General features: G+C 35.3%; 1 protein-coding gene across 4 annotated transcripts in view; it reads right to left on the reverse strand.

Annotated features, from left to right (window-relative positions):
- stat6 (signal transducer and activator of transcription 6, interleukin-4 induced) overlaps positions 1-26,101 on the reverse strand; it is a 56,195-nt gene that overhangs the window by 8,074 nt on the left and 22,020 nt on the right. For 2 of the 4 annotated variants that reach the window (XM_073938120.1, NM_001130590.1), the window contains exons 6-20: positions 22,470-22,546; positions 22,223-22,371; positions 19,380-19,514; positions 19,051-19,227; positions 14,304-14,391; positions 14,087-14,209; positions 10,967-11,059; positions 7,979-8,182; positions 6,161-6,255; positions 5,925-6,058; positions 4,574-4,723; positions 3,433-3,493; positions 3,183-3,278; positions 3,049-3,069; positions 1,655-1,723 (exon numbers count right to left, since the gene is read on the reverse strand). In XM_073938120.1, the coding sequence (XP_073794221.1) occupies positions 1,655-1,723; positions 3,049-3,069; positions 3,183-3,278; positions 3,433-3,493; positions 4,574-4,723; positions 5,925-6,058; positions 6,161-6,255; positions 7,979-8,182; positions 10,967-11,059; positions 14,087-14,209; positions 14,304-14,391; positions 19,051-19,227; positions 19,380-19,514; positions 22,223-22,371; positions 22,470-22,546 (1,672 nt within the window). Of the gene's footprint in view, positions 1-1,654; positions 1,724-3,048; positions 3,070-3,170; positions 3,279-3,432; positions 3,494-4,573; positions 4,724-5,924; positions 6,059-6,160; positions 6,256-7,978; positions 8,183-10,966; positions 11,060-14,086; positions 14,210-14,303; positions 14,392-19,050; positions 19,228-19,379; positions 19,515-22,222; positions 22,372-22,469; positions 22,547-26,101 lie in introns of all 4 variants that reach the window. The other 2 variants (XR_012398252.1, XR_012398253.1) reach the window with 1 other exon arrangement.

Genomic DNA, 26,101 nt, shown 5'->3' on the forward strand with positions numbered 1-26,101 from the left:
TTTTCGGCACCGCCTTTTCTTTTTACGGTACATCTCTGACAATTAGCTTGTGTGACACTTATTGTTTGTTTTACATTCTTGCTAGATTTTGATTACGTCTGCATAACCTCAGATTGGGTCGGCCCCTCTCGAAACCAGCCGGCCGTCGCCGATTGGACCAAATGCTCAACATTTATTATTATTATTATTATCATCATAATATCACATCTTGTAAGAGATAAAAGCTTGTAAAAGCATGTAAAAACAATACATAAAAAAAAAAAACCTCACCGGCACACATTTAAAAAATGGTTCGGCCCTTCTGGCATTTGCCAGAATTGCCAGATGGCCAGTCCGCCCCTGGTTTACAATAATAATAATAATAATAATAATAATAGTAATAATAATAATAATAATAATAATAATAATCAAAAAAACATAATTCTGTTGCACTACTACACTTGATCTTGGTTTTATTGTAAAAAAAAAAAAACATGTTAAATGAGAATCTGAAATATTTTATGGCATACTTAAAAAAATAAAGATGATTTAGTGTTCAACCATTTTTTAATTTTGAAAATATAAGCGATACTACTAAAAAAACACCCTTGCTCTATTTTTAGATGTAAGGCTCATTGGGCTCAACACAAGATCAATATTCTCCACATTATCGCTCTAAAAGGAATTATTGTTTGTACCTTTAGTTAGGTAGGTTTGCAAACGTGTACTTTTCATTGCATCTACCTTAAACTTAAGCCGTTTGCATTTCTCGCGATCACAAAAGCTACCTGTGATCTTAACTAGGTGCAGCTGGAAAAGTGCAAGCGCGTTGCCTCATGTGCGCATCTCCATTGGAAATAAAATAACAAACTTGCCTGCAGTTTGCACACTAGTATCGCCGTGCTAGCATTTTAGAATTCTAAACATAGGTTTCTATCAGGGTACATACAACGGCGCTTCAAGTCTGCAGTTGAAGCGCCGTTGTGTGTACCCTGATATAAACCTATGAATTCTAAAATGCATGGCGCTGCGTGGCGTGATGATTTGCAACACTTCATGTTTTTGCCGCGCCACAGAGAGTGTCTGGTGTGGCGTGTCGCAGCTTCCAGTGGCGCATCCGGTGCCTCAGTCAAAGTTAATTCAGTGTGCGTGGTTATTAGTCTCGGTGTACAAGCTCGGAACTTTCAACTAGCACACAGATGTCAGTAAAACTATACAAAGACATAAATGATTTTGTACTCTCTGCTTGGTCTGTGTCCGAGTTGTACATGTATGGCATAATGCTGCTCCTTCCACTTGTAGCTTCTCTCTGTCTGCCTGTCTTTTGCAAACACAGAGAGGGGAGCTCTTGGCTCCGCCCCCTCGTTACATTGGGCAGGAAGCCAAAACTAATTTCCATGTGAAGTAACACACCCCTAAAACAGCGAGCTGTGTACACGCCCCCAAAATTACACTTTTGAACACATTATAATAAAAAAATCTAAACTGTGTGTTGAACTGAACCTAAACTTGCACACTCAGAGGAACCATAATAATAATATTAAATCATAAAAAAAGGGGTATAATATGTGCCCTTCATGACAGGTGAGCAATTCATGACAGAATTGACATTTTTGGGTGAGGCGTTAATTTAATGTAAGGATTTACAGGAAATGGCAATGTGTTTGATACTTACATGTCTGTCGGGTACATTGGTTGGGGAGGCATGATGTCATCTGGCATACTATATGAAGGCGTACAATGTCTGAAAAGGGTAACATAGTTACAATGAACAGACGTAAAGAAGTCAAGCATTAACATGGATGCTATGGTTTTGGTTTTAGTTCTAGTAAGTCAGCATTTCCTGGCATCATAATAATTGCATGTCTCATTAGACATCTCATTTTAATTGAAACTATAGTACATTATCACAGTTACCCTTATAATTTAAGCCCTTGCCAGAATGTTTATATGACAAGCTAGGTGATAATTAGTGATACAAATATTTGAGTTATATTTTAGTTATATTTATATAGACTGGGCCGACGATTCATCTTCCAGCAGGACAATGACCCAAAGCACACCACCAAAATATCAATAGAGTGGCTTCACAACAACTGGGTGAATGTCCTTGAGTGGCCCAGTCAGAGACCACACCTAAATCCTATTGAACATCTCTGAAGGGATCTGAAAATTACTGCACATCTCGCTTCCCATCCAACCTGGCAGAGCTTGAGAGGTACTGCAAAGAGGAATGGGCGCATTCCCAAAGACAGGTGTGCCAAGCTTGTGGCATCATATTCAAAAAGACTTGAGGCTGTAATTGCTGCCAATTGCTGCTGTGAATACTTACGTACATGTGATTTGTTTTGACGTACAAGTTTTTTATTTTTAATAAATTTGCAACAATTTAAAAAAAATTCACATTGTCATTATGGTGTATTGTGTGCAGAGTTTTTGAGGAAAAAAATAATTAAATCCATTTTGAAATAATGCTAAAACATTAAAAAAAATTGAAAAAAGTGAACCACTATGAATACTTTCCAAATGCACTGTATATCGGTAAACATTTAAAGACGTGTTTAGAGTTTCATTACCCTTTAAAATATCTTATTAATTTACTTAAATTGAAATGTTTCATTTCAGTTTTTTTTTTTGTAGCTCAGCAAACAAACAAAATGTTATGTAAAATTAGAAATGACAATCTCTGTTTGAGGAATTCACCTTAACCTTCCCCATCATTTGTCCATCTTTTCTCTGATTGGTTGGCTGGCCAAATCAAAGGTTACCATTGGCCGACTTTGGCCTGCAGGCTCTAGATTGGGCATCTCTGAAATAGATGCATGGTGTCGTCTTTTCTTAGCGACCACAAACAATTTTTGTATAATTTGTTCAGTACCCAACATGTACTGTATCAATTAAATACTATAAAGGTATCTTTCAGCAAACAAGTTTGACAATTAAAGATAGTCTCTTATAAGGCTCAAAAGCTTGTTGTTGATGTCTAGGTTTCTGTGATCTGCTAGTGCATTTTCAGTTCTACATGATCATACTGATGCGATTGAATTTCCAGCATATAATCATACTTACTGATTATATATGTCCTGATTCCTGTTGGCAGAAAGAGGTATTTTAGACAGCACAATGAAGACCAGTAAAATTAATTACACAGCAATTTCTGGCTTTATAGAAAAATACAAATATAGAATTACTTCAATACTCACATGTTTTGCCCAAATGCCTGAGACGTAGATGGTGAAATAAAATTCATAGAGATATTCTCAGAGGTTATGTTGTTAGTGGAGGTGCTATTGTCTCCTCTAAACATGAAAAAAAAACACAATTTTGTCACAGACTTATTTCAGTTTTCTAATTCTGCACTCTACACCCAGATTTGCTTCTTTAACAAATAAAAATGGTAATGTGCACATAAAATAAAATCTTTGGAAATTTTACAGCAAAATAAATACTTACGGGTTGACAACTGTTGTAAGCTTGAAAGGCAGGTATCCATCAGCATTAGGAGCGGAGGGCACTGTTTCACAACACAAGAAAATACACATAAATTGAGCCACAAATTATTTTTATGACACATAAATCTGCACAATTGTGACCCTGGACCCTATTTAAATTTTCTTTAACCTTTATATTCCAGATTTTTGGCCAAATATTGTCCTATACTAACAAATCAAACTTCAATGTGAACACAGCTTTTAGATGATGTTTAAATCTCAATTTCCAAATGTTGGCCCTTATGATTGGTTTTGTGGTCCAGACTTATTATTGTACACTGGCTAATGTAAATGTGAATTAGTAAGGTGTTTGTTGTGTGTGAACTGGGTTTGTGAATGACTCAATTAATAACCTTTTTCTAATAATAACCTTAATTTAACCAGGTAAGTCAAATGAGAGCCAGTTCTCATGTACATTGTCGACCTGGTCAAGAGGCAACATAAAAAGCAGATACAAAGCGCCAGGGACACAAAACAATAACAATTTCACAGATGCAGATAATAACATATAAACTAATCACAAGCACAGTGATCTTGTACTAAAAACTACATTGAATGTTTAAAGGTAGTGGAATGAAAGTGTTGAGCTTTAAGGTCTGCTGCAGATGATTCCAAGCATCCACAGAAGTAAACGGAAAAAATTTGTGACCAAATAAAGTGCGAACTTTGAGCATACAAAGATTAATAAAACAACTAGAGCACAGATTTTGACATGTTTTCTAAATGTGACTAAATATAGTGAAGTTTTCCCAATAGGAAAACTTGTAAACGAATAGAAACCAATGAAGAGAAGGCCAATTCAATAAAGAATAGTTGACAGTGATAAGTATTAAATGGCACACTAATAAAAAAATAAAAAAATAATTTCTGCATGGTACAGTAAATAACATCAAGTTTGTGAAGGAGAGCTTTTGAAGCTGATCTGTAAATTAAATCCCCAAAACCAAAATTACTAACACTGCTAATTTAACCAAATGCTGCTTTGAAGAGTGCGGGAAAGAAGATTTGTTTCTGTATTGAAAACCAATATGGGCTTTAACCTTTTTTTATTGCTTAAGGATTGTGAACGAGAGCCACTCTCTTTAAAAGACCTAGTTACTTGCCTGTAAAGTATTTCTTAAATGCTTCATTCTTTGGAATGCCTGGATATACATGACTGATGCAGCTAATGTCCCGAATGCGATCGCCAAGGCCAGCTGAGTCCAGATCCTTTTTGGTGAAAGGCTGAATATTCTGGACTCTCCTGCCTCCGTCTAAGCAGAACAAAAAGGGATACAGAGCAAATGTTTGATTCTGTAAACAGCACTGCTCAGGTTAGTGAAGCTCTCAATTCCACAGTTCTTTACATGTGCATTTTGCTGAAGTAAATTATTGCTGATTTAATAGTGAAGTGGTAGCTTTTGTTCAATTATTTAGTTGACTAATAAACTCTTACAACTTTTTAACTGATAAAATTAAACATGAAAATATAATTAATCATAATGGTTAATATTTATTTAGGCCGATAGTGAAATATTTGTTTAATGAACATAATTATTAATTGCACAGCACAAATGTTGTGTTTGATCAAGAAAATCCAAAATCAAAAAAAAGTCCCACAGTAAAGTGAGAAAATTTGACACATCTGTGTGTTTTGGAATATGGAAAAACTGTATCTGATTGGGCAAGTAAAAGATTTAACCTGGGCCATCATCATACTGGTAGATCTGTCTCTGTGGGATCACAGCTTAAGTACAAGAAGTGAGATCCGAGACATGACTCGCCACAGATAATCTGTTGCGGGGGGGTTAAAGTCCCTGGAGTCTGGCTGATATCAATACCTTTTATTACATTTGGCTAGCTAAAGCAATCTACTCCCGGGAGGGGGTAGAAATCAGGGGCTGTGCGATTTACTTCCAAAAGGAAGTTGAAATTGGGGGGCACATAATTAGAGCTGTAAAGCTTAACTTTTTAATCTTAGGTGAAATATCGAATTGTTGGAGACGTGTATAGATTAATAGATACCAAAAAAGTCCACAGAGGGGGGTGATCAGCAGAATGGAAAAGTCCCAGAGTAAAGTGAGAAAATATGATACACCGGTGTCTTTATGCTGTTTTCATCTGTTTTTATATTATTTGTTTTTATTTTATTTATACTTGTCTCTTTTATTCCTGTTTAAGTAAAGCACTTTGAATGGCCACTGTGTATGAAATGTGCTATATAAATAAACTTGCCTTAATATACAATAAAAGGATTTATAGCATGTCTTATAGTCTAAAGAAGATAGAGCATAAAAAAATTGCTAATTAAATCGCTATTTAATTCAATAATCGCAAAAACAAAACAAAACACACAATTATATTATTTTACAAAATGGTTTTAGTCAGCAAGAGACTTGTAAAACATAAGAAAAACATATATACATATAAAGCCAATCTGTTGAGCATCATGTAATTAGAATTTTTCAGCCTTACTTTCAGTGGGTTCCACATATGCAATGGTGATGCCACCAATTTCTGAGTCACTGAAGCGCAGAAGGAAGAAGCCGTTGGTTTTATCCTGCAGCATGCAGTGGATGTACTGTTTTCCAATAAAGCCGAAGATCAATCTGCACAGGTAATGAGAGGTAGATGTCTAGTTCTCTTAATATGTAGTCTTATTTAATTGTCTCTTAAAACTGGAAAAGAAACTTAAGTAATTGCAACTTTACCCATCTGTCCAATAGTCTCGTAGGCATCTCTTAGTTAGGTCTATTGCCCCTTCAAACCACTGCCAGAAGGTGAAGTTTCGACCAGGCAGAACTTCCTGTGAAAAAACAGTGCCAGAAATAATCCTTCACACCAATTCACCAGCCAAAGAAAAAAAATCTGAAACTGAAACTAAGACTTCATTGTTTAGTTGTTTACGCATCAAGATTATAGTTTAATTTAACAAAATACTGAATATGCTATTATTTTCTTGGCAAGACTTTATATTTACTTATTTTACTTATTTATTATCACTTTTTTAAACATTAACCAAAGCAAACTTGAAGTCTCTAACCCAAACCTTCTAGCACCACTTGTCCAAAACTTTGCTGATGTTTATAATAATAATTTCTAAACTAGTGGTGTAAACAGTACTCATGAATTATACAAGTGAAAGATACTGCAGTCAGTTTTACTTAAATAAAAGTACAGATGTTTGGCAAAACATAAGTAAAATCGGCTCTAAATTGTACTGTATTAAAAAAGTAAATACCTAAGCAAAAATAAAACAAGATAAGAACAGTGTTATTGTTCATCAAAGAGTACAGTACGGTACTAATCACCTTTATCAGGCTTGTGTTTCCCTGGTGGTATGTTACTCTTTAGGTAGGCGTAGTGTTCTACAGAAAGTTGCAGTCGATGCCATTCTCAATGAAAGTTCTTATATCATATGAGAAGCACTTCTTACTAAACAAATGCTTTATATACATAAGTACTTACGTATAATGTTAATTACTAAGCTATCTATAAACAGCATTTGATTATAGCTGCAAATTAATTATAACGCAAAATATCCTACTGTAACAGCTGTGATTATATAAAATAAAAACAATAAATAAAACATATGAACACATACAGAGCTTTACAGTCTCTGAAATGTAACCAATTACAATGCTGAGCATTTAGCTCTGACTTTTGGTACCCTGTTGTGCTAGGTACCGTGTGGAAAGGCTACCGAAAAAGTGGTGAAAAGTGAAAAGTGCTTTTTGGTACCGAACCATACCATACCACCCAGTGGAAACAGGTTATAATAGTCAGTGTCAGTCAGTATATCATTTCCACTATATAGTAATTCATTTGTCAGTATATAATAGTCAGTATGTACAATTATAAAATAGTTTATATATTATATTATCTACTCCTAATAAAACCACTAAACATAATTTACAACTAATCACACAGAATTTTCATTCAAACACCAACTTTCATTTGTAACATATGACAAAAACAATTTTCATAACAGGATTTTATTTACACTCATTCTTGTGCGTTCTGTCAGTATACTGAACAGACAGCTAATAGATAAAAAATAAGAGATTTTTTAGATTTATAAGGTATGAGTTTGAGTAAAATTTGTGATATATGTGAGACTAAACCACAAAACCAACCACAAAGGTAAAATCTTTGAAACTCCTGATTTATCTTCTGAAGGCTGAACAATTAAGCTTTCAACGTATGTATAGTGTGTTAGAATTGGACAATATTTGGGTACAAATAGATACACAACTATTTGAAAATCTTCTGAAGTTATAAATGGCATTTTATTATATTTTGTGCAACAAAAGTGATTTAAATGACAACCATTTTTATTAAAAATACAATGTAATGTCATCTGTAATTTAAAGAATAAAGAAAAATATGTTTTACTCAAAAAAATAACTATAAGTCCTAAATCTTTTCGAATTTTCAACTGGTCTTTTAATTGTTCCCATAGAAGTATGATGAAATGCAAAAATATATTAATGAACATATACGATATGTAAATTGCATGTTAGTGTTACCTTGTTGAATTGAGCCCAGGAAACAAGCATGTTTTCGAAATCTCCAGGGTGATCAGGTTGATCAAAGATCTTTTGGCCCAGAAAGCGTAGGTTTAATGGGTCCAGGCCCCGGGTTGTCTGGACCTCAGACATGAACTTACTGCTAAGAGCCCCACACATCTGCTGCCAGGACACACGCTCAGGAACAAGGAATGGTATCCTGTTCTGAAATCATTACAGGACAGGGCACACAATGTCTATTTGCTCACAAAATATCAGGACAAGAAACTGCAGGTGAATAAAATAAAAACAAATGTTTCCACTGTACTTCCCTGATTGATTACATTAAGAATTTCAAAGACTGAGGCATTATTTCATTAAATATACTAAATATACTACATTTGCATACAATTCTAGTGTAACAATCTAAACATTGGATAAAGTCAAGTTCAATATTTCTTTTAGTTTTTTTTTTTTCTGTTGTTGTTTTCTGTTGGGGTCTCAGGTCAACCAAGAGAGGAGTCGGCTCTCCCCCGGACTCGATCTCTGGGCTAACGCTGCTCTAACTGACAAAATTTGGAAGGTAAAACGGTGGAACATTTTCAGAGGCTCCTGGGGTATATGGCATCGGCAGCAGGCTGGCTTTACGATTAGGTCCTCAGATGTACAAGACAAACAGGCACATTCTGAGTGACCTTCACTTCACTGTGTGGCCTTTGTATGACGTTTAGTTACACTCAGCAACTGGATGCATGTTATTATAGCTCATATTAGGGTAATATAAATGAGCATGTAGCTGCAGGTTCACAACCAGACTCCGGCAGCTTTGGCATGTCTAGTGCCTGAGGCTGTTAGCAGAGTTTCTTGCTCTCCACCAGTCTCAATCAGTATGAGAGGGGAGACACATACTGGTTAGTAAGGCAGCAGATGCATACATCAACCACCTGGGAGGTAAACTCTTCGGTCGGATCTGCTCCTTTGGAATTGCTCGTGGTTGAAATTACTGCATGCCCTGTACGCAGTAAGTGTACTGCAGCTCACGTTCTCAGGAGAATGGAGACTCCACCCCAGTGCAGTCCAGCTGATACGGGAGCATTTCAGGGAGCCCCAGGTTGTCCTGTTTGCTTCACCTGAATTCATTTCACTCTGATTTTCTGTCAGCAAATCGTGCCTAGAATTTGGGCTGGACTACTCGTGTTACCCTGAGACTCCGGCTTAACCATGCACCCAAGGTTCCTACAGTACTACTTCCTTTAGAGATCACGTAGTAAACCAGCAAGTGCTGTCTGCAAAGGAGGCAGATGCAGTCCGTTTATTGCTGTGAGCTGTTTTGTACACTTTACCTTCATATTTATGCCCGCACAATGAGCTTAAGATCTTCTGAGCATTTGTTATGGTGGTTGGCAGATAGGAAGTGCAGACAAACAGAGGTTGGCTCAAAGAACTGAATTCCATCACCCTTGCATATCAATCCCACAGACAGCCGTGTCCCCTGGGAGCGAGAGCACACTCATGGAGTGTCATCTCCTTCTCTAAGGTGACATCTTCCCCATTCATGAGATTGAACAATCTTTTAGTGGAGCAGGTTTCCTCCTGACTGCTTGGTAACACCAGCCAATAAGGAGAAAAACTAAGCTTGGTGTGCAATTCTCCCTAATCTAGGAATGTGTGCACTTATTTTGCTCTGCTAGTAGTTCCCCATCTGGCAAACTCTAGAGAGTTCCTCCAACACCCAACTCGCTGGAGGAGCCAGGTTCTTGGCTTGTTACATTGTCTGGTATGTGTCCTTGGTCAACCAAAGTTTTGGGGATCAGTGCCTGCTATGCGTGAGCCCTGCTCGGTGATCCCATATGCATTAGTCAGCCACAGTCCTTCATAAGATGGACCAGTGTCTTCCCTACCAGCTAACTTGCTCATATGTAGAGCTCCACTAGATTAGGGCTAGCCCATTTTTGCATTTTGTTACAGGGTCTCCCCATTTGAGTAGATTGTAGCCTCTACAGCATCCTATACCTTGAGACTGGCACCCTTTCCCAACGTACTGTAGTAGCATAAATATCCCTAACCTACAATTAGCAAGGTTATGATCCTCTTACGGCTAAGTGTATAACAGATTCAACTATTTGTGTCCCTTACATGCTCTTCCCCATAAAGTCATTCTGACATAACTCTGAGTTCCCGATCTGCAGGGGAACGTTGTTCCCTGATGGAGGAAATGGAGGTTATATGTTCCAGTGCTACAGTGGCTTAATCACCAGCTAAATGCTAGCCACGCGTGGCTCCTTAGCGTTAAAGCCCGGCTTGTTCTCCTTCAGGTGTGGCTTATATACTCTGCTAAGCGGCCACACCTAAGAGAAGCTGTACTTGACAATACCCTTGCGATACCCCATACAACAGTAACTAAGATGTTTTCTTTCTGTTAGACCGAAAAAAAAGAAGAAAAAAAAACTATTTATAAAAGCCAAAATGTATTAACTCTCAAATGGACAGATGCATGAAAAAAAAAAGTTTTTGCCTACAAATATGTTTGACAACAGGAAAAAGAGCAATTGTGTGTTCATTAACCTCCTAGGGTTTAGTGGCCACATACGTGGACAGCACATTTTAGCTCTTAAGTGGCTATTTAAAATACTTTGAATGTTTTATATTTTGTTACAGACATACCATACAGTGTCATCCTGCAACTGTTTTGCAGCATATGAAATGTCCCAAACCCTATTTAGTTTTTACTCTCTGATAGTTAATACAAGTTAAAAAAAAAAAAAAAAAAAAAAAAATATATATATATATATATATATATATATATATATATATATATATATATAATAAATTCAGTAAATTCAGACCATGAGTTCACATATATGGACATTATTTTCCTCTAAAAGTACATCATATCAAAAGATGATACTTAGATTTTATTCTAATTAGGTTCCAATAAGCCCAAATAGCAAATAGAAATAAAAGATGCATGTAAAAAAACAACTTGGGCCTTAAGTGGTTAATACTCACTGGCTCAGAGAAGGCGCAGTCCCATATGATGGTGGCCATGGCATTGATTTCCTGACTACCGTGTACAATTACAACCACAGGAAGAGAGATGCTCTGGGAGAAGAAGAGGGTAATTAGTTACTACAATTTCTGCAAATACAAAGCATCCGGTTTTTTAGCATCTGAAATGCGCTTATATTCCTAAATAAATGTATGCAATAATCATCAAATGAGCTTAAGGAGGCACACACATGTATTGATGAAGAAAGTGAAGTTTTAGGGCTAGCCAATTTTATATTATTTCTAAAAGGAATTTTATTGGACTAATGTTTCACGGGTACATTTGTGGAATGGCTAAAAATACATTGAATGAGTCAAAATTATAGTATTTATTTTTACGCAAAAAAAAAAAAGAAAATTAAGTAAAGACTGTAAAAACTTACTTATTCTTTATTAGTTATTATGATGTATAAATCACTTCACAAACTTTGTTGTGTCTGTTTGTGTTTTAAGCATACAAAAAATGTAAAGGGCACCTAATTTACTCCTATTTCAAGATTTAAGTCTGTGTCACCAAAATTAGTCTGTAAAGTTTCATCTCAAAACACCCATCAGATTATTTATTAAACCTTTCAGAATATTGAGATTTTCTGCTCTGAGCACAATGTAGATGTTTTTGTGCCATGTGCCTATGCTTTTAATGCTAGTTCTCCCTGCCCACCGTTCCCACGTGTCTGTCATAGTGTAGATAAACAGTACAGTGACAGACATGAGGGAAGCAGATCTAACATAACATTTGTGAGAAATACTACAGTAAAAACTTCACCAATGATCATTCAACTCTTTCTGTGACAGGGTCTCTGCAGATATCATAATGTCAAATTTAAGAACTTTTTTAGACCTTTTTAAGACCATTAAGTATTAAAATGTAAAAGCACAAAATTAGGGGTAAAATAAAGTTATTTAAATTGAACAGTAGTAAAGTCAGGTTGAATGCACCATTGAACAACAGAAAAAACAAATATCTTAATGCAGATTTATACTTTCCCCTGGCACCGCATCGCACAACTCACGAAACGGATGAAGGCTTTTATACTTGACACGTTCACCATTGAGATATTTTTTTTTAAATGACAGGGGGCGGTCCAAAAAAACAGAAAGTAAAATCAGACGAATAAAAAGATAATCATTATCATTAAAGATGTTTTTGGGGGCCTCTTTTTTGTTTAACAAACTTATCCCTCAGAGTTTTTTCAAAGTTTTACAAAAACTTTCCCATGGCTGTTGCAATTTCTAGCCAATAATTATTGACCATTCTGGCAAGCAGAGATGTAACTGTGATAGAAAATAGGTAAAAACTTGATTAGGTATTATAGCCTACTGTACTATTCACTCTTCAAATACATCCCACTATCAATCCCATTTTATCACTAAAATAAAGTGAACTAGTCTCTGCTGTACAGTGTTTTGTGAAGTACAGTAAAGTACTTCAATTACTCTGTTGTGGTAATACTATAGTTGCTATGGTAACACAAAAAGTGTATTAAAAACAAACTACCCAGTGCATTATTTTTTATTACAATATAGGGTATATTTTTTTACAATTCAACACACTTTACTGTATTAAAACTACCTTGTATTTCATTTTATCAGTTCACTATTCTTGATACTACAGTATGCTGAAGCAACTCAGGAAAAGCACGAAAGGAGTCCGACGGAGCGAGAGCAGATCATTCGCATGTGAGTAGCCAGTGTTTTGAGAGCTCGCAAGCAGTTTTGTCCATGAACAAAGGAAACCGGCGCGTGAGCAGAGATTCGCTCTCTCGTATTACACCACTCCTGACTCATAAAACTGCGCTTGCAACATTTGTCAGTGAAATAACGGCATACTCTGCCAGCCGAAATCATGTTGCGCGCACTCTAAGCGAACTTCCGCAAACACAGCGATGATGTCACATTAGCCGCGCGCACAGAGTTTAATATCAGAAAGCTGATTGGCTATTGCAAGTTGACTTTTTTGTAGTTGTAATACCGCAAATAACAATTGGATTAGTGAAATAAAGAACTACAACACCACAAAAACCTAGCAACAACAACAAAAAGAGTTTAAATGAGCATTAGATGTAGCGTTACATGGACATCGCAAAAATAAGACCTGTGCAAAAATATTTAAGACCTAGAACAGCAAATTTAAGACTTTTTAAAAGCTATAAATTTAGATTTTTTTAATTTAAGACTTTTTAATACTTTTTAAGACCCCGCGGGGACCCTGTGTGAAGATGAATCACACACTCGCATACACACAAACATCCACATACACACAGTGTGAGCGTTTAACTTTGCACTGTTTTTGCATGGCAAATGTGACAAAATACACGTTAATATCCACTGCTATATGGATATCTGTTATGTTAATATACAAAATAAACTTGATTTTACGTTCACAAACCGGGATTGAAGTGTCATCTTTAATAATTGTACTGACATGCGGCTGTGGTGATAAAGATACTAAAATCTCTGTAAATCATTACAAACATGCACTGTTTGTAAAACTCATTCTTGACAGCGAAAATATAATATATAAATATATTATATACACACACACACACACACACACACACACACACACACACACACACACACACACACACACATATATATATATATATATATATACATATATATATATATATATATATATATACATACATATATACATACATATATATATATATATATATATATATATATATACATACATATATATATATATATATATATATATATATATATATATATATATATATACACATACATATATACACATATATACACATATATATATACATATATACACATATATATGTATATATATATATATATATATATATATATATATATATATATATATATATATATATACATATATATATATATATACACATATATATATATATATATATACATACATACATATACATATACATATATACACACACACACACTACATACATACATACATACATACACACACTAATCATAAATACAAAAAAACTTAATTGGACATCCTGATGACATGACTGACACTCAGAAACAATGGACAACATTAACATATATAAGGAAAACAAGGGGAGCAGCTACCTGAAGGCTGTATGGCCTCTCACCGCCGGTGATGGTTATATCTGTGGTAAACAACAATGCAAACTTTTCCTCAGTCACTGATTCAGAGCCCTTCCTGTCAGCCCGTTTGATCCTCCTTATGGACTAAAAAGGAAAATATGATAGATTTAGAGATATTTTCAGAAAATCGTTAACGAGGCAGGTAACAGTATAACCACTTTTTGTATTTATTACCCACCATGTTTCTAAAGGTGGCACAGGTGTTCTTGCTGGTGGTGTTGTGCTCCAAGATCGTCGTACTATTAAGAAGTTCTCCAACATTTTCACTAAGTGGATAAACACATTGTCATTGTAAAGCATTTGCATGTTTTATGTTTATGTTAGATCTCTTAAGTGTTGTACTGCCTCTGCATGGATAACAGCTCAACTGAAACTCTGATTCTGTTTGCTTATCTTGTTGCGCCTCCACTTCCTCTTTATGTCTGAGAACAACAACAAAGCCTGTCAAATTCTGACATGTATGACACTTTGTACCGGCAGATTTCAACATATTGCAAAGACACAAAAGTGACAACGTCATACTCTCAAGATGCATTTCAATAAAGATAGTTTTGCATTTTCACAAATCGTTTTTCTAGTATGTTTGTGAAACTTTAATCTTAGAACAAATTCAGTTTTACATGGGTTCAACAATGTAGGTGAATGACGTTCTTGAAACAAAACAAGTTGCATGTAATAATAAAGCAAACATTCTTTAACATTAATTAATAATTTACTAATAATTAATACTTTGTGGCATTTAATATGCAATGCTAATATTAATGTGAATTTAGATATACTTTGCATTTAAAATTAAAATTAAAATTAATGTAAAAATGTTAATATAAATTAATCAATTCTCACTTTCATTTAAAACATGTGATACATAACTTGAGACAAAGGCTGCATCCAAAACTGCATACTTCCATACTATTTAGTACGCTAAAATCAGTATGCGAGCCGAGTAGTATGTCAGAATTCATAGAATTCAAAAATCAGTATGCGCAAAGTACCCGGATGAATTACTACTTCCGGCGAGATTCTAAAGTGCGCATTCCATGGCATGTAAGATGTGCTATCCCATGATGCCCCGCGAGAGAATTTATGAATAGCAGTGAAGCGACACAACTGATGCGGGTAGGTCACGTAATCATGACAAAATGGTGGATTTAGTATGTCCGAATTCCATTCATACTGCTCACATTCATACTGTATAGAACATACTTTTCTAACAGCCGAGTAGTCTGGTTAAATTCAAAATTCAGTATCTACTGAGTAGTAGGCGATTTCAAACGCAGCCAAACTGTATATGCGGTAGTCTATGACTTTATATGCAAGGGTGTTTGGTGCATATCACACTATTGTCCAAAATATACTTACTGGGTTTTGTTTGAACAACAGAACAAAAAGTAAAAACTTGGTTAATATATGGTTAAAAAGGTGAAAATAAATATATAAATAAGTTACATGAACTCAAATATTAATACATATTTAACAAATAAATAAATAATAACAATGTTCAATTATGTCAATACATATTTTTGTACCTTGCATTTCACAGCTTTCCAGTGTATGTTGGTCAAACATATTTGTTAATTGTTGATGAAATGTAAGACATCTGAACAAAATTTTAAGAGACTAACAAGGGTTTGAAAGCTCAAACATCAAAAAATGTTGCATGATCCATCGGTTAATAAAGTGTTAAAAGGGGGTCCATATTTTATAAAAAAAAAAAAAACTTGTAATTTTCCCTTAAGGGTTTTAACGATCTAGGCGCAAAGTCCAAAGCGCATAACACAAAAGCATTAGGGGCGTGTCTGAATCCACTTTTGCTATTTTAAGGAGGGAAAATTTGCTCTGCGCCGCAGTGCATGGTCTAACAGGGTTGTGCTTATTATCCTAAAGAGTTATGGGTCGGTTTTTGAGAATAAACCAATCAGAGTCTCATCTCCCATTCCCTTAAAGAGTCGAACCACGGCGCATTTGGTATTTACATGGCGGACTTGGTATGTGGAAAAACTGAACGCTTTACTTGCGAGAAAACAGTTAAACAGATCATCTGCAGCATGAGGATAAAGAATGAGCCTCCTCCAATCGGCCTTTACTTTCACTTTCTCTTTCTCTCTTTGGTGGGTAAGGAAACAGATGAGTATGCACAGACATGAGACATCCATTAGCTTATACATAATTAATTTAGTTTGTTAAGCACAGAGATTTGTTTAAAAACTATTTCTAAATTCAGTCTTAATTTCCAGCAAACAAATAAATAAACAATTATAACCAAGTGTGGTCAAAAATATCTAAATGCACATGCTATGCCCTATATGGTCCAAAACCTGACAGTTGGACAAATATAAGCTTGTTTTTAATAAAACAAATATAAATATGCATATAATTTATAATACTACTAATTATAAAAACATTATGCAAAAGCAAGTTGATGTGAATGAACTGAAAAAAGTCCCCTGAGATGATTATGCATAATGCAGTGGTTTTTATATTTATTCATTCATTTTCTTGTCGGCTTAGTCCCTTTATTAATCCGGGGTCGCCACAGCGGAATGAACCGCCAACATATCCAGCAAGTTTTTACGCAGCGGATGCCCTTCCAGCCGCAACCCATCTCTGGGATACATCCACACACTCATTTATACACACACTAATACACTATGGACAATTTAGCCTACCCAATTCACCTGTACCGCATGTCTTTGGACTGTGGGGAAAACCAGAGCACCCAGAGGAAACCCACGCGAAGGCAGGGAGAACATGCAAACTCCACACAGAAACGCCAACTGAACCAAGGTTCAAACCAGCGACCCTTGCTGTGAGGCGACAGCGCTACCTACTGCGCCACTGCCTCGCCCGTTTTTATATTTATGTAGAGAGTAATAATTTTTTGTAACATTTTAATCCCTTAATCCTTTTTCATTTGTAAAGATATCTGCGTATTGCTGTAAACCCTGTGTGTTTCAAGCAATGTGTAAGCGAGGCACACAATTAACACGCATGGACTTTAGACCTGATTTTAGCTGGTCTATTGCACAGGCTATTTTAATAGCAAAGCACCAACAATGTGCCTTAACAAACCTCCATTCAAGACCTGAACACCCACGAGTCCACAAAGTGGCACAAATGGATTTGCTATTTAAACAACATGGTGGAAAACTGAAAAATTAGGCTTGCGCTGGTCTGAAAATAGCAACATGTCAGGGCAAACATGTGTTGCGCTTTATTGTGCCGGTGTATAACAGGGCTCTAACAGTGTATGGCATATTACACTATGGAATCATTCAAATTCACTACAAGAGAAATTTCCTCACTGTAACAGCCTGTACGATCGACAGAAATATTGTTAGGAGAATATATAAACTGCATTTACAACATTTAAAAACCTAAAAAAAAGGCACTTTCAATTGCATTTTCTAGAGACTACACTAGATATCAATGTGAGTAGGCCTAACAATACTGTAACTTCCTCTTGTGTAAGCAGTGCAGTGAATCAATGAATCCTGAAATCTGCACCGTCACGTTAAAATAATAAATGACAAGAATGTTAAGAAAATAGGCTAAAACTAGAGAATCTGTGTCCTTGAACTAGATGGTCATGTACTCTTTATTTCAACACTGCATATTTACAATTAAAACCCTTAATTTTAATTGCCAAATAATCCAGATTAAAATCACTGGCATGGTCTCTGATGCATTCAAAATCATTTGACAGCCCCAATAGGGTGTATATATAGGCCTTTACAAATTATGTAAATTCTAATCTGTTTTTTAAATGCAATATTTAATATTTGTATACCTATATATTACACACGCACATTTGTATACACAATATTTAATATATATACTAGGGATGTAACGGTATCAGAATTTCACGGTACGGTAATACCTCGATATGAATGGCACGGTACGGTATTTATTGAGTAATTTACAGGAAAAGAAAACTAATGAAAAGACTCGAAAAAAGTACCAAAAGTACTTATTTACCTTAGCACTGAACATATCAATGACATACAAATTAGCCATCTTTCTGTAAGTTTTGAAACAGGAACTTAAATTTTTCAATTTTAATAACAAAAAACTATAAAACCATGTAAAAAAAAGTTTTAATTTAGTATTGTTGAAAATTCATCACATTCAACATTTAATCACTCACTTAGATAGAGATGGGTTTTTTTAAGGAAAATTATCATAAAAATATAATCTGGCAAACCTGGGATCTCTGGGCATTTACAATGTCCCCTGCAACAGAAAAAAACTCTCTAATTTGGGACTGAGGTTTCTGGGACAGAGAGATATGATTTAGCCAAGGTTGACCGCAGTGGGTAATGTTGTGCATTGTCTTTCCACCACTTGAGAGGACAAGCCATGAGTGAGATAGAGGTCTCTTTGCGGTACAAGTTAATGTCTGCATCAATCTAACAAGTGTGCTGTGTTCTGCAGTCCCCATGACTGTTTTTAGTCGTATTCTTTAGTCGTATATTTCACCACAGTCTGGCAGTGCCTGCATACTGTTTTTTCTTTGTCTGTCACCTTTTCTCCTTTTTTGTATCTTTTTAGAAAGAAACCGAAATACTTCCACACTTCTGATTTAAAACCCACTTTAGGTTCGATCATTTCCAGCTCTTTTTCTTCCCTGCTACTAGCAACACACTCCATTTCCGCATTACTGGATCTGTAGTAACAACAGACTGCAAAGGATGATGGCCACGCCTAGGCTGATGGGAATTGTAGTTCCCGCTACCTGCCGTTCGCTTCATTCGCCTGAGCAAACTTTTCTCAGAAATATAGTTTTATTGAGTCATGCGCCTACGGTAATATTGAAAAAAAATTACTATTGTGGTATGACGGTATTGACAATATTGTTACATCCCTAATATATACTGTATATATAAAGTGAATATTTAAAAAAACAAAACCAAAGAAGGCCTGCTTACTTGGGAATGACACTTTGTTGACCCAGGTTTCTTGCTTGTGCCTCGGTGATAATCTGAGCCTTTAATAAGACAGGTTTTCCAGGGGCCATCTTGTCTCCCAGCAGATAGCGTACAGTGGTGGAAAACTTGGACTGAGTTTTGATGACCTGGGGAGGCTGCTTCTCTACTACCAATGAACTGATTAACCAAGATAAAGAAAGCACAATATCAAAAGCTAAAAGAGACAGCGCTGACTTTTATTGCATGATTGCCTACTACTACTGAGTATTACATTATACTGCTAACTACTGAGATCTCATCTTTTTATGAACTCAAAGAGGCCTGTTTACTTCTGAATGAGAGTCTTGAGTAGACGTGCCAGGTTTTCCTCCAAAGTTCGAAGCCGTTCAGCATCTCCATGGTCCACTTTCATCAGCATGAGCTCCTGTCTCAGGTTACCATTCACTATGAGCAACTGCTCACTCCTGCAATCCAAAAATGTAATAAACAACGTGGTTAAAAGAATGTTAAAATGAGAATTAATCTACATGAAATGCATGAAACCATAATCTAGAGTGCATAGATATGCAAAATATAACAAACATAAGTAATGCATTTACAGAGAGAATAAGCTAAGTTATTGAGGTCATGTACATTTGACAAATTACAGAGTCTGTTAAACCGCTGACATTTGAGAAGCGCAAAGAACGCAAACACTCAGCCATGAAGACAAACCTGTTGCAACAGGATTTGAACACAGTATATTTTTAAAGAACATATTTTACACTTCTGCTGCCCTTCGTGCATTTACAATATTCTCTTTATCAGCTGTCATTTTAAAACATATGCTTTACTTTGGGTTTATGCAGCCTATAGATTTAACTTAAAAGAAGAATTTAATTTTGTTGATTTAAGTATGATAAATAGTTATGCTACTCTAGTGGTTCATTTGACAACCAGTTATAATCTGGTTTGTAAAGCAATCACCACTAAAGTGTCTTTCTAAACACTGTAAAGGACCATTTAAAATGGTTAGCATCACTTTTGACAAAACATAGGGATAACGTCAGCCAATCATGTCCCTCATATTCACGTTTCAGTCTGTCAGTGAAACAAAGTACATTACTTGAAGAGAAAAGTGTCATATAGTCACGAAGAAGGTGTAAATTGTTGTGAAGAGGAGACCATTTCTAAACACTCAGGTTATTACCTAATAAATCCTATGTAAAAAAATCTTGTTTGGGTATGTCATTTGTAAATTAAAAAGCTTTGTAAATAACTGCTGATACGTTCACCCTGTATAAGTAAATGAATGGGAAAGAGAGCCTTCTCTGTTTCTGCACCCAGGTTATGGAATGCTCTCCCTTAGTCTCCAAAAAATGCTTCCACACTAGCTACCTTTAAGAAGATGGTCAAAATAGGGATGCTCCGATCAGGATTTATTTTTTATTTTTTGGAGGAAGCAAATTGTGGCGACTGACCACTTTCCTCCTCCATGTTTCCTCCGTTGTTGTTGTTTACTGCTTCAGCGTCTGCACACACGCTCTTCCTTCTATGTTATTAAACCACAGAGAAGTACCACATTGTCACAAGTTTAATGATGTACAAAACGGAGTACCCTAATAAATCCAATCTGCCTGTTTACATGATAGTCGCATTGTCACATTAAACTGCAGACACTTCAAACTGCATTTTAAGATTCTAGATCATTCTAATTTGTTTATAGTTAATAATTTTTCTATGTTGAATCCTTGTACTTTATGGCATGCTTGATTTCTCTGTTGTAGTAGTGCTTTGAGTTTTAGAAAAGAATATTATGAATAAAATATATTATTATTTATTTATTTAACTATTTTAGACCAATTTTTATTTTTATTTATTTTTTTTACATACTACCATTAGTGGTATGCTGCCATTACAGTGATGTTATACCATGTTACACCATCAGGGTTCATGCAAATATTAACTAATAAAATTCCAGACTGTCAAATAAATTTTCATGACCTAATGTTTCATGCAATGCCTACACATGCTTGGCAAAAGAAAAACGATACATGCTTACATTTATAACAGCATATTTTAATACAAGCAATAATCTATTCAGATTAAATTTATATTTATATCTATGCAAACTTTTTTAGACAATGCTTACTCTGCACTAATAATGTGAGAGTATATGATAGGCCAAGCTAACTTACAGTATATTTAAGTATACAGATATTGGTACCTCATGACTTTTCCAAAACTCAGAGGGTTTTTCCTGATTTTCCAAAACCTTTGCAGGCCTGGAAAATGCAATGTCAAAATTCCATGACTTTTCCAGGTTTTCCATGACCGTGTGAACCCTGTACCTTGTTCACCAGCACAGCCAACTAATATGTAGTAGCATTTTAATTTTAAAGTAGATCGTTTTGTTACATGCATTTGAAAGCCATTGTGAATTACTCTAGAAACATACACCTAATAATCTTGTGATTATCATCAGTCATTTATAGTGATTAATGGTCTGCAATCAGAACAACTGAATTGATCAATATCGGAACTCAAGAACTGCCTGATGACCTGATTGTGAACGTATTTGTCACTGGTGCAATGGGTCTATTGCATCACAAAGTTTAAGTCTTGCCAATTTAAACATTCAGGTGATTTATGAAACCATTGAAATGCAAGAAGATTCAAAAGTTTTCTGTGCAAACACAGTAGGCCATATTAGCATACAAACCCTAAAATGAGTTCTCTTTGCAAGTTTCTTAAACTGAAAAGGAATCTGAATGTGTGTCGTTGTGTTGAATCTGTGCATTATGTCAAAAAGTGTTATTGAAATTGGAATCAGGAATTGTGAAAATAAATTGTACACAAGTTAAGCATGTGACTTTAACATGATTGCACATGACAAGGTGTTAAGTTGCCCGAATATGCTTCTTGAGCAAATACTGACAACACAAACCACATACAGCGTGTTTGAAGGTGGCTCAAAGTAAACATTATTCGCTGGCAGGCTATGCGCTCCTTTTACATTCACAAACAGAATTTCTGTAAATTTTTTTTTTACAAAAGAGACAAACGTAAAAAAAAAAAAAACGAAAGCAATAAACGAACCCAGCTTGTTTAGAGAGAAAACATGCTAAAGATTTGGCTGATAACATTCATGCAGTTATACAACTGAAACAAAAAAAGCTTCAATTGTTCTCACCATGTCTGCAGATGGTCGAGGATGTCATTGAAGGGCATGCCAATGGTTGATCGATGCTGTTCCCACCTCCAGGACTCAATTTTAAGCATTAAAGAGGACTGACATTGCTCCAGAGCTCCTACGGCATCGCAAAGAAACTGTACACGCTCCTGTAAACACACACACAGGAATACACACCATGTAATACTGCACCTTTCCCTTCAATTCAGTGAGCTCTTTGATGATCAAGTATCATTTCAGTGTTTACCTGTGCACAAATTGTTGCGTTATACTCAATTTGCTGAATGCGTTTCTGTTTAGCACCTGTATCCATCTCACTGAGACCTGTAGAGAGAGCAGAAAATTGTTTACTGGATATACTAAGATGAATGTTTGGCTGTGCGCACATTGACTAGCAAATAACTATGTGAAACTCTATCATTTACACAGTTAAAGTCCTTTACATACACCTTGCTATCAGCTTAAGGCTTGATTACGATAACTCAGTTCAGTTGTCATGAACAGGTCGTTTGTGTTGCTCTTCACTTGTCAACTTCATTTTATGTTTATAAATTTCTGCAAATGACTGATCTGTGGTTATCACCTACTACACAGTAGTTTAAAACAAGCAATGTTTACTTATTAAGTTTCACATAAAAAAATTCAACAGAATGCATCTGACATTTCATGGTCAAAGTTTAATTCATTTTGTTCATAAATCTGTTTTCTATGCAAACATATCTTCATGAATTAATACAGATGTTTGAAACGGTTTCTGAAACAGTTTAGTTTCTCCTAAAAATTGAACATATCTGAATCAACCCAAACGTATGAATGTATACCACCAAAACTATATTATACAATAATAGAAGTAGCTCTTTAAAGTAACGACTGCAGGTTATCACTTATTGCAATGTGGCTGTCATAAGCATGCAAAACCCCTCCCAGCCTTGTCACTTTACAGTACGGAAAAACACATTTGTATAAACAAAATGCATTTGACATAATTTGGTGAATGAATTTATTAACAATTTATGAACAAATTTATAAACACTTGATCTGTTTTTCAGAAATAATATATTTATCATAAAAAGCTGCTGCTGCTAGAAAAATGGATGACCTAATTTTCAAAAAACATGGTAACCTAACAATTTATGTTAAGTATTTTAAGTTGGTTTCTCTCCAAAATGTGGCTCGTGAGCTACTAGTAGCTTGTGTTATGATTCCACTTCGCTCACATATATGCACTTCATTCAGACACAAAATTGGATGTCTTTGCTTTTGGACTTGTTGCTGGTAACAGTCTGGATGATCCTTTTCTTCTTCGGTCCGGAGCACACAGTGTTCTTTTCTCCCAAAAAATCCCTGAATTACTGATTCATCTGACCACAGTACATGTTTCCACTGTGTGATTGTCTATACTGATTCATCTGACCACAGTACATGTTTCCACTGTGTGATGGTCTATCCCAGATGCCTTCGAGCACAGAGAAGCCAACTGTACTTCTGGACACTGTTAACATAGGGCATCCTTTTGGCACAGTACAGTTTTAACTGGACTTTGTGGATTGTGGACCTATGTGTTGTGGTACTTGACAAAGATTTACCAAAGTAGTCATGAGCCCATCTGGTGATATCGTTTATAGATGAATGCAGATTCTTGATGCAGTGCCCCCTGAGGGATCGGAGATTACAGCTGTTCGGCTTAAGCTTGCACCCTTGTCTTTTATGCACTCAAATTCTTCCAGATTGCTTGAATCTTTTAATTATGTTAGGTACTGTTGAAAGTGAAATATCCTAATGTCTTCCTATCTTTCTTTGAAGAACATTGTTTTTTAACATTTTAATAATTTTCTCACATATTTGTTAGCAAACCTGCAATCCTAAGCCCATCTTTGCTCCTAAAAGATTAGAGCTTTTTTGGATGCTGCTTTTGTACCAAACCATAATTACAATCACCTTTTGACATCACCTGTTTCAAATCACATAATTATCTAACCAATTTACCTTATTACACATTTTCTTTGGAATGTGTTGCAAGTCTGAATGACAGTAATGGATGTATATTTACAAATGAAATTAATATGGTAAGAAATAGATTAAAATACTTTGTTCATACTGTCTGCAATGAAATACAAGTCAAAGAAAATTTGGAAATCACTACTTTCATTTTTTATTTGCGTCATCCATACTGTCCAAACCTTTTCTGATTTGGAGTTGTGGATTAAAGACTTATCTTTTTAGCAAAGCATGTACACAATGCATCACAAAATTGAAGGATACAGTTAAATTCAACTTCTTAAATTCAATTCTTGTACTTTATAATAATATCTCGTGCAAATAACTTTTTTTTTATTTGTTATTTCCAGGCCTTTGGATTGTGGAGTGCCGTTATATCAGATCCAAGCCTGTGAAGAGATGATGCCAACTCTATGAGAACTTGAAAAGATAATGCCCATCCTTTGAGGATTTAAAGAGATTATACCATCTATCTGAGGGCAACTTTAAGGACAACGAATACACTTTTATGAACATGCATTACACACATAGACCTTACGTTTTTGGAAAGACACTATATACTGTATAACTGCAAGTTAACTATGTTTATATACTACCCACCCTATACACAAATCCTTCATTTTTAATTTTTGACTAATGGAATTGTGTCCACCTTTTGTGACGCTGCTTTGGAACAATAACTATTGTGGAAAGCGCTATATAAAAAAACCTGAATTGAATTGATAGTGCAAGTAAAGGCCTTAAAATATTTCACTCAAAATTAAAGAATGTACTATGACATGAATGATTTAGTAGTTTAAAACAGACCACCAAAGAAAACATTTCAGAAACATCTGTGGTGATCACATAATATGTAGGTGTGCATCAAGATGTACGATTAAAGTAGACTACAGCTTGTGTATTTTCAACTTCTTTTCACTTTTTGACCTTAAAAATGAACATTTGGTGAGCAATGTAAGCAGATTCTCTTACTTCCACCAGAGCCACCGAATTACATACATTCTGCCTCTTTGGCAAAACCATCTTATTTTATCTGTTAAGCAGAAGTAATCAAGATCTGTGCTTCAAAACATCAAGCATTTCGAAAATCTTTGCTCAATAAAGGAATGAACGCTTTACAGATGTTTGTTCTGTTCGCATCTTTTTTGTTCTGATATGTTTTTTGTAGGCATTTTGCTCCCTAAAACTCATAACAATTCGAAGCTCATTAATCATGCTTCTGGTTGCCCACATATAGATTCTTGCCTGTGATTGTGAATGCATAAAGTGACTGACAGGCAGAAAGTGTGCATTCTGATTGCGAAACCAAAATCACAGACAGCTGTCACAATAATAATGTATATTTTTTTTCTGAGCGATATGATTACAGTGTCTTTTAAAGCGTGTTCAGCCAAAATGTAAATTCTATTAATTTACTTAATTTATTAATTCTAATAATAATAATTATTATATTTATTACTAATACTCATGATGTTCCAAACCCCTGAGACCTTCGCCCATCATCACAATACAAATTAATATACTTTAAGGTTCTTTTATCCTCCATATATAGCAACGGTCATAAGACATTCAAAGACTCAGGAATTTTATCAAAACTTTCCAAGTGACTGTAGTGGCTCAACTGTAATCATATGAAGCTCTAAGAACATGTCTTACATGTCATGTTGTCTAGGTGTGTTTACTAAAGGCAGTACAACGTATTGCAACTAGAAACAGCAGTATAGCACACAAGGGCCATATTGGCCATAGTAAATGCACACCCTGATCTGATTTGGAAGACACTGGCAAACAAAGTTGTTATAGTGCACAAATCGGTGTTCTTGGAGCTTTTTGTGATTACAGTTGATGACTTAAAAAATAAATAAATAAATAAACAGTGTT

Source organism: Danio rerio, chromosome 23, assembly GCF_049306965.1.
Source record: "Danio rerio strain Tuebingen ecotype United States chromosome 23, GRCz12tu, whole genome shotgun sequence".
Lineage (NCBI taxonomy): Eukaryota > Metazoa > Chordata > Actinopteri > Cypriniformes > Danionidae > Danio > Danio rerio.